This window comes from Solanum tuberosum, unplaced genomic scaffold (assembly GCF_000226075.1).
Source record: "Solanum tuberosum cultivar DM 1-3 516 R44 unplaced genomic scaffold, SolTub_3.0 scf00106, whole genome shotgun sequence".
Classification (NCBI taxonomy): Eukaryota; Viridiplantae; Streptophyta; class Magnoliopsida; order Solanales; family Solanaceae; genus Solanum; species Solanum tuberosum.
The window spans coordinates 1,171,013-1,181,598 of record NW_006239032.1 but is presented as its reverse complement, the minus strand read 5'-3'; the positions used below and the strand labels follow the sequence as shown (position 1 = coordinate 1,181,598).

The following is a 10,586-nucleotide window of genomic DNA, read 5'->3' as shown; positions in this document are numbered from 1 at the left end:
AATGAGATTAGTAGTATTTTGCTATACTAATTTTTTGCTGCTTAATAAAAGAGAATGTCCGTTACAAATTTCAGAATTGATTTAGCAGACTCAATGTTAAATCAACAAAATTAATAAAATCCTCACTTTTTGATTTTATTGGGGAAATTCTAACCGGTGGTTCAATAAATGATTCTTCACAAGTGTCTGGACCAGTCATAACAGCACCCGCAGAAGTCCTCGCCACAAAAAAGTCATTTGCATCAAAAGCTTTAAGTGATGATTTAGCATCCTCTATCGCCCCATCATAATTTTCCTTACAAATGTGAAGGCATTCCTTGAGAACAGGTTCTTTTGCTTGCTCTAGTAGATGTACGACTTCATTGTAGATATTTTTAGCTATTGTTATAGACTGTTGAAGCAGAATACGTACCAAACCTTTTTTATCTGCATAAGAACTCTTAGAGACCGCTCTAAGAGATTCATTGCATAGTTTGAAGTTATTAGACGTTCAACAAACATCTTCTACCAAATCTCCGGATGAAAGAGTTATAAGCAAGAGAGAGATAGAGAAAATAACTATTAATGTTTTCATAGAATTCATGTTCAATGGTACATATATTTTCTGAGTTATAATATCAGTGGTTTTTATAACTAGGATACAATATTTTCATTTATTTCTTTTCCATTAAAGAGTATGTAGGTATTATTGGGTCAAGATTGTGGTAATTAATTATATCTTTTCCTTTTGAAATAAACTAGTATTAGTACGTATTGTCTTTTAATTTAGGCTTGCAAATAATCTAATGTTAATTCACTCCAAAGATGATTTTCAATCAATTTTTTCCTTACTCTGATAAGTAGCTAAGTCCAATATAATATGGGGAAAAAAAGGAAGGAATCGTCAATATTTTCGACACTCATATTTATTTTCTATCACTTATTTCATAATAATATCAATATGTTAGACTGTTAGTTGCCTCATACATTGTGTGCATTGATATAAAAAATCAGTGATCACTATTGGTGGTTATCTGGTTCTCCAAATAATAAGTGCACAAAATTAATTACGTATCTGAATAAATAGAAGAAGAAAGGGAAATGGAATAATTTAATTAATGATTACTAGGTGCTAATAGTTGTATAATAATAAAATATTCCTTCAAATTCATATTAAGTGAATCGTTGGTGTTTGACATACTCTTTAATAAAAATATTTAAGAACATAAATTAAATGTTACTCCTCTGTCCCTAATTACTTGTCCACTTTTCCTTTTTTAGTTGTCCCTAATTACTTGTCAATTTTGACAAATCAAGAAAGGACAAATTTTTTTTTACCTATTATACCCTCAATTAATTACTTTGAAAAAAATAGAAATTTTCGAAAACCTTAAGTTTTTAATTCATCAACTTCATAATTAATAGTGGTAAAATGGTAAACTCACTATGTCAATAATTATTTTCTTAATAGGTATGTCAATTCAAAAGTGGACAAGTAATTAAGGACAGAGAAAATATCTTGTTCATGATTTTCAAACTATTCTACTAAAAAATTAAAGTAATTAAAAACCGCATTAATCAAATAAAGGATACATATGAAAAAGTTTCAATAATTATTTTAAATTAAAAATAATTCACTTATTTTGAACTACACAAAATATTCTAACAATTCATTCCATATGAACTATAGGGATATAATTATGTGTTGTAGTACCACAGAAAAGATCGTGGAGAATGAAGAAATTAAGAATTTTATTTCTATCTTTTATACTACCTAAAATAGGTCTATTAGTTTGTCATTATCAAATAAGTATTTTTTTCTCCTTTTATACAAATATTTTTGTGCACTTTCTCTTTGGATGAACAAACAAGAAGTTGTCAGGCGTCTTCTTTTATGAATGGAGATATGCTTATGAGTAGCAAATCCGTTTGGGCACAAATCCAAAGTCTGAATAAATAGAAGAAGAAAAGGAAATATAATAATTTAGGTAATTACTGGGTGCTAATAATTGTATAATAATAAAATGGAAAAGAACAAAGATACCCTCAAATTATCGTAAATGATATATCTAAATATCCTCTATTAACTAGAAGAGAATGTATTACAAATATCTGAATTGGTTTACCAAACTCAATGTTAAACCAACAAAATTAACCAAATCGTCAACTTTTGATTTTATTAGGGGATTTTCTAACGGGTAGTACAGTATTTGATTCTTCACAAGTGACCGGACCACTCACAATACCACCAACAAAAAACTTCGCAGGAAAGTCATTTGCATTGAATTTTTTAATTGAAGATGTAGCATATGGCTGGCAAAATCAAATCCAACCCGCCCAACCTGTTTTGACCCAAACAAATTTGGATTGGTTGGATCTTGACCCGTTTATTATCTTGATTCATTATGACCCGCCCAATTATCACCCCTAATGTAGCATCATCTACTTCCCATCATAATTTTCCTCAAAATTTGAAGGTATTCCTTGAGAACATGTTCTTTTGTTTGTTCAAGTAGACTTTAGACTTTGTTATAAATATTTTTGCCTTTGTTAAATACTATTAAAGCAAAATACGAACCAAACCTTTTTATTTTCATCATTATATCAACCATCCAAACAAAGTGTAATAGTCAATTTCAATTCAATAGGTCACCTGAACCAAGAACCTTATGTTCATTATTCTCAGATAACTTCACTACCTTGTTAGAAATGATATGCTGGTGTTATGATCGGAGAAAATTGTTATTACTTGATGAAGAATCTGACCTCTAGACCGGTTATTGCACCCGAGTCCGAGCAACATAGATATTGATTTTACTTAATTTGCAGATCATAACCCTTTGAGTGCACAGAGGGAGTCATTTACAAAGCAAATATATTGAAATTCCAAATCAAGAAGTTGATTACAGAAGAATATAATGACAAAAACTGAAAACAAAAGATTATTTGGAGTTTGTATTCCCTTAACAGTGGAACACAACTGATTTACATAATAATATTAAACAGTTCAGTCACATTCTATAGCTACCCTCACAAATTGCCTCAAAAAAGTTGAAGAAATAAAATACGTCATCACCCCTGGAAGTTGAATCATTAGAGACTTCAAGCAACAGGACGCGCTTTTTTCCCCTGCATCCACACAATAATGAAAACTTTTTAGAAATTTTTGTTCTCCGATTTTCAATGTTATTACTTAAAGCTTTTGAGAAAACAAAATCCCAACCTCTTGTTTAGACTTTGAGATTGGTGAAGGTTCTTAGAAAGTTCCAGTGTTGATGGCATCGGCATTAGCATCTCCGAGAGCTGCCTCTTTAAGATAGGTTTCAGCCAACTGGACTCTCTTGACATTCTCTTGCTCTTGAACAAGCATGTTACCATACCCAAGGAGCTTCTCAAGGGTCATTTTTGGTTGCTCAAAAGTTGGGGGTCCATCTCTAGAGTTCAAAAGTTTGTCACCAATTTGTTCAATTCCAGTTCCTGAAACCCATTTCCTCACTTCATCGTCATATACTCGTGCCCTCAAAGCACCGAAGAAATCTGTTATCACAACAAACAGATACACATGATGATCAGTTATCAACAAAAGGACTTTAAAAGAGAAATTTCATTTTGAATTCTTTAGTGTTTGTACCAATAGATTGTCCAGGGAAGGAATCGACAATCTTTACAACAGCTTCCTCAGGCACGTTGTCAGTTCTGAAAATACCCTTGCAAACACCAATTCTATCCTCCCTAGTTGGTGCCCAGTAGAACTTCTCCATACGACCATCACGGATAAGAGGAGCATACAATGTGGAGAAGTCGTTACCAGTGACAATAATGGGGACCCTGCAGTTCTCTTGCTTGTTGTACATACCGGGGAGCTGGACATTTGTTGGGTTGTCAGCAATGTTCATGAGGGTGGCATTCACCATCTGGTTGTTGACGGTGTATTGGGTAGTTCCACCCATTCTACCAGCTCCTGCATCGAGATCGTTGATGAAGAGACAACACATGTTTCCTTTCCTGATGATTTCAGCTGCCTCTCTGTACCTTTGCCTAATCAATTTTGCTGGCTCTCCTGCATTTCCACTTTCCAATTCTCCAGCACTCATCATAATGGGGCTGCAAGTTTTTACCGACCAACCATCGTAAGTAAGAGCCCATTGGACTTAACTAACTAAACATAGTTGATAAGCATAAGTCCTTATACACGAAATACTCACTTGATTCCCATCTTTCTGAAGACAAGCTCACATTGGAATGATTTACCTTGACCTTTGCCTCCCCATACACCCAAGATGAGTGGAACCTATAAGAAACATACACAAAATTCAATTATTTTTTCAACCACAAAAGACTGCTCATGTTAGCTCGAATATTAAGACAAGTATTTGTTTAACAGACCTTGATGTTGGGCAATGACAAGAAGTTCTTGGTGATGTGAACAACAAGTTTGTCCATGAAAGAAGGGGCGATGTAGAAACCGTCCAATTTGTTGTCCATTTGGTACCTACACAAATCAGGTGAAAATTTTCATTTAACAATCAAAACTTGAAGAATCAGAAAGCAATGTGTCTGTCTTTCCACAAATAGAGTAATGTAGTTACGTTTTAAGAGCCTGGCTGACGTATTCATAGGAATTCATAATGGCGTGGTGAGTACCAGTACCGGTAGGAGCCTGGAAAAGACTGTCAACCATACCCTTACCCCTTGCAATGTCCTGTTGGTCATCGGATGCGTTTTCATAAAGACCCTTCCATCTGTCCTCTTTGGTCTCTTTCGATTCGTCTATTTCTTGAGCTACAATCCTCAAGTTCCTGTTTGAAACCTTGGGGCTGGAAATACCTTTTGCATACACTTTCTTCAAGGATTTTCCAAAGAAGGCTGTGCTTGGAACTGAAGTTCCAGCAACTGAGTTGTTCAAACTCAACTGCACCAACAATGTTTCCTTAGTAAAATCCAACAAACATATTCATGACAGTTTTTTACCGTACAAAAGTTTAAGACAGAAAAGAAGAATTCTTTATGACTGTTTGGGTGGAGTAGAGACCAAGGTACGAGTTTGGTCGAACCCACTAACCTTGGTCTAAATACCGTATATATCTTAACAAAATTCATTTAATATGTACAAAATATTAATTTAGAACTTAGTAACTTACAAAAAGCTAGAACTCTGAACCGTTAACTTCAAATTCTAACTCCGATATTTATTAAGAACATTGTTATAAAGGGCAAAGTGAGAAGTTTGAAGTCAATGAATTTCTAAATATAAAAATATGTCGTTCTTTTTTAAAGACATATCAATAAAACAGAGGAAATAGTAAAATCCTGAACCATATATGGCTTCTAGGACTAAACACCCCCAATTTATCCATCAATTTTTTTTCATTTTTATGGCCAGTTCTCCAAAAAATTCAATATCCCCATCAAAGAACCCACAAAAAAAGTCTAAATTCTAGTTACAATCCAAAATTATTAACATGATTAATAGCTACTATTTTCACCCCTAAATTCTTCTTTAATCATACATAACTAAAGATGTAAAATTTATATGTGGCTACTAACAGTTAGATAGAATTATTTCAAGATAAGATACTAGAATCTTGAACTATATAGAACTAAAAGACATGATAATTCAGTAAACAAATTGACATGTTTAGGAGAGTTTGATGAGGAAAAAAAAACACATACTGGTGCTTTGCTGGCAGCTCCAATGGTTGACACTGAGGCAGCCATTCTTGACGACTAAAATTGATGAAAAAAGCTTTCTTGATTTGCCTTAAAAATTTCAAAAATTTGTTGATGAAAAATAAGTATGGGAAGAGATAGGCTTTATAGTAGTAGTTAGTTGTAAGGAGTGTATGGGAAATAAGTGTAACAAAATTATGTGGATTTGGCTTACCTTTACTCAATGGCCACAAATTGAAGATTGGTTATCTAAGGGGGAGATATGAAGGTGACTTGTAATTTTGGGCATGGGCTTTTAATTCTTTTTTTTAAGAAATAAAAATTGAGAGAAATATTGATAACACCTTTAAACTAGGTGTGAATTATAGTTACATCTTCGAATTATTGACAGTCTTAAAAATACCACTTTATTTGACTAACTGAACTTAATATACCCCGGACCTTGCAACATGAGTGAAATACACCCTTAAATTCTTGTCAAGTTTAGAGGTATTTTCAACACTCCTCTCGTCTTTTTATTAAAAGTTTCATGCTCCTACAAGAGTTTGAGACCACTTGCTATGTCATGTGGCAGATCAGGGGTGTATCTAAATTTAGTTAGTCAAGTAGAGAGGTATTGTTAAGACTGTCAATACTTCATAGATGAAACTAATAATTTACGCCAAATTTAGAGGGTTTTCGATACTTTTATTTATTTTTCTTTTTCTTGCTTGGATGAATGACTAGATTGAGTAAAAACAAAATATATGTGGCAATCACTTTAATATGAGGTTAGATTTTAAGATGTTCTTTCCTCCATAGATGTAATTATCACTTTCTGAATGTTGTTGGTGTACTCTGATGGATAAGGAGAACCTGAGGCTGTTATTGGATCATTTATAAGAAGTCTAAAAGATATGAAAATTTTGGTTTCTTTTTATTATACTTTCTAAAAAAGGAACTAATTTAGGAATAAAGAGATAAAAATTGGGAAGAAATTGGCAAATAAGCATATATTTTTTTCACCTATAATTAAGTTTTAGTCAGCCTTTCGAAACTATCTAGTGTTTAGCTATTTTTACTGTAGAAAACATTTTTGACAAAAATATCCTAGTTAAAATAGGAAGAAAAAAAACTCCAGAGAAGACTTCTAATTGGAGTTTGAATATTTATCAGGTTGAACTCTATAAATCATTCTTTAAGTTTCAATTAATAAGTGTTAGAATTATAAATTGCTAATAGAGTTTGAAACTCCAACATATTTTCACACATAAATGGTAAAAGTTTGAACTCCATAAATCATTCAATTTAAAAGTTAAAAGTCCCACAAATATTTAAACTATAACACATTAAGTAGACTTTCACTTGTAAAAGTTTCAAACTCTAACACTGTGAACCAAAATTGTTCCATGTTATAATTAGAGATATTTTTGTTCAGATATTATTTCCATCTTAAGAATTTCTGTTTTAGAATTATACTTCAAATGGTGTTTCAATATTAATAAATGGTCCAAGGAGCCATCCGAATTAATTTTGGGAAATTGTATAAAATAGCAAACTATTACTTCAAATTAAATGCTATAACCACAATTTGATTTAATTGTTATCCGTAGCAAACAGTTGTCATTCGCCTCGCTCTCCAGCGAATCTCGCTCGCCACTCTCCCAGATCTCACTCTCCACTCTTCCTCGCCTCTCTCACTTTATACAAACACAAATGTATAAATTGCGTTTGTGTTTGTATAAAGCGAGAGAAAACTGTATATACAAACACAAATACATATATTTTTGTCCTATACACTTATAATTATACAAATACAGATCTTCCCCTACCAATTCTCTTTTGCATTTCTCTTTTTCTCGCTTTATACAAACACAAATTATACAAATTACAATGTATAATTTGTGTTTTATAAAGCGAGAGAAAGATTTGATATACAAATGTTTTATTTCGATTCAATTGTATACAAATTCAAATTTTATGCAGATATACAAACACATAAAATTGAATTGAGAGGTTGTCAGCGATTTATACAAACGAGAGGCTGCCACCGATTTATACAAATGAGAGACTGACAGCGATTTATACAAATGAGAGGCTGCCAGCGACTTATACAAATTTGATGCTCCATAACAAACTTTATGTAGCTATATCATACAAATATGATTTTTATGTTTGCTAAACCTAAAATTTACTCATTAATTTTTACTAAAACTTGAACGATTATTAATTCTAAAGGAGGTTTTATATCGATAAGTGGCACATTTAATTAAATAGTAATTCTCATCATTGTTTAATTAAGTTATCATCAAGAAATATTAATAAATGACATCTCCTTAAAAAAATTGCAAAAAAAAAAAAACCCATTTATGAAATTATATCAAGTTCCTTGAAAATGACTAAATTTTTTAACAAAACAAACAATTTTCTACTAAAGTTATATATAACTTATTTCTATGTATAGTTTCTCTTTTTGTTGAATAGTAATTCTCTTGGTAGTGTTATTTTGGAATATAATCGCTAAACTATGTGTTAATTGATGTACATAAAGTACTTTGAAAAATGACAAAAAATCACAAAAAGAAGCCAACAAAAGCTTAACCGATGAAAAAACAACTTAGAGGGTGTTAGTTAGTACTTATAAATTAATACTAGCTTATGAGTACATTTTGATTTATTTATACGTTTAATAAACACAAAAGTGTGTATAAGTCAAAATCAATCATAAGTTATAATTTAACACTTATAAGTATTTTTTATTTGATCAAACCTTTTTCGTTATTTTTCTAATATCTATTGTAATCTTTAAATTCATCAGATGACTATAAATTAAGTTTCATGCGTAGATGTGATAAACCTAAAAAAAGTATGATAAAACTAGCCTATAAAAATATGATTCACCTAATTTTCTTACGTTTAAGTGAGTCATTCTCAATCCAATATTTGGCCTTATTCATTTCAATCAATTTACATATTGGTCAATATGTAGCCCAAATTAATTCATTACTCAAAATATTTTCAAAAAAGACTTTTTTTATTTGATACTTATATAATCATGATATAAAAAGTAATTTTAATAGGGTACTTAAAAAGTTATAAAAGAACAAATGAAGTAATTAAAACTTATAACAATTGAAAGAATTAAGTATTGACCTGCTATTTAATCAGACCAATCCAGTCAAAGTAACTCTTGAATGGGCTAATAACATGTCCATTAACTTAATTCATTTTAATTTATTTAAAAAATCTAGTTCAATATGTCCATTTGGCATGTGCAATTAAAATGTAATGAATATAATAACTATATATACAAAAGCTTGCACATAAATGGAAGAGAATTTATTACTACTACCAATAAAAAATACTACAACAAATCAAAAAAATATAAGTAGATAATAGTGTATAAAATTCCCATATGTTATCATTTATCTTCCCTAGGAGAACGTGTAAAGGTACCCTCATATGCAACTTATCAAATTATATCTCAAGTTTCACATGTTTTTTGTCAAATTATTTCCTAATTTTCCTTTAGGTGTAAACTTCCTACGTAATAATGGCATCTATGCAATCGATTTTATTTTTTTTGGTTTTCTATCCGGTGTTAGGCGCCCACATTGGAGCTCCAACTAAATTTGGATCGCGTACTGAAGGGCCCATTCAGAGGTGACACTCTCAACATGATTTTCTCCATATTTAAGGCTCAAACCCGAGACCTCTGGTTAAAGGTGAAACACTCACACCAGTGCAATAGAGTTGAAGACGTCTAAAATAAACTTCTACGTCTTATCATGTACTGTCTACTTTTAACTGTCATGATTTTCTTTTTTAGAATCAAATGATATAAACTTTGACTGACATTTTACGATGTATTTTTTCATCATATTGATATGCAAAAAATTGCAATTTATAGTACTTTTCATATAGTTTTTGAATATCTATTTTTTTGTTCAAAATATTGAATTAATAATGTAATCTAATTTAACTTTGAAAATAGTCAAATTAACTTTCGAAAAACGCAACGTGACAATTAAAAATGGACGGATGGAGTATCAAATATGAATTCTTTCAAGGAAAAAATATTTTTCTTCTTATTCACCTTTGTACTTTTGGAATCCATTTCGTACTTTCTACACAAGTGTATACACAGTATACTATCATTTGTTTGCTTTAAACTCATATACACCGTGTATTCTCTCTAACTAGTAACAAGGGCTCAGCATAAAATATGTTCAATTGTTTAATTTTAAGCTCATATGGCTATATTCAGTAGAATTTCCAAACTGGTCAAATTTTGTAAAATAAAGAAGGAAGAATTTAATTAGGAAAATCAAAGATGAATATTTCAAAATCCATTTGTTCTTTTCTTGTTACTTCTTCCGTTCTAATTTGTGGCACCATCTGACTTGATATAAAATTTAGAGATTTTTTTAAAAAAATTGTGGTCTAAAATAAATCTTAGATATTTTTGTGATTATAAATAAATCATTTCATTAAGGGTAAAAGAAGAATTTTAAAGTTACATTTTTTTTAATTATTAAAAAGTGATATTTCTTTTTTAGGAAAGACTAAAAAGAAAAAATATATCACATAAATTGGAATATAGAGAATTTGAGAATATGCTTAACAAGGAATTCGGGGAAATTAACTAATTCTCTTTCAATTTGTTTTGATCAGATAGTCTTATGAGTTTCCATCGCAGCTAACCAAAAAAAAGAAAAAGGGTCAAAATTGTTTTTAACTATGTGAAATAGATTATTTATATCCTTTATTATATTTTGAGATAAAAAATACCTCTATCGTTATCCTAAAAGACCACATATATCATCAAGAGTTAACAACCTAAATTTTTAGTGACGTGACAAGTCAAGTGAGACTACTCCCTCCACCAAGTTTTGTCAACTAGGATTCACTATCAAAAAGTACACCTTTAGTGGCGATAAAAGTCGCCACAAAAGCCC

General features: G+C 30.9%; 1 protein-coding gene across 1 annotated transcript; it reads right to left on the bottom strand.

The window, feature by feature from the left end:
- Nucleotides 1-2,837: 2,837 nt before the first annotated feature.
- LOC102596435 (ribulose bisphosphate carboxylase/oxygenase activase, chloroplastic) lies at nucleotides 2,838-5,859 on the bottom strand. Its single transcript, XM_006349431.1, has 7 exons — nucleotides 5,653-5,859; nucleotides 4,569-4,891; nucleotides 4,366-4,471; nucleotides 4,185-4,270; nucleotides 3,611-4,083; nucleotides 3,203-3,516; nucleotides 2,838-3,108 (listed from the first exon to the last, which is right to left on the bottom strand). The coding sequence occupies exons 1-6, from the start codon at nucleotides 5,695-5,697 to the stop codon at nucleotides 3,236-3,238; spliced, it is 1,314 nt and encodes a 437-aa protein (XP_006349493.1). The 5' UTR covers nucleotides 5,698-5,859; the 3' UTR covers nucleotides 2,838-3,108; nucleotides 3,203-3,235.
- Nucleotides 5,860-10,586: the final 4,727 nt, after the last annotated feature.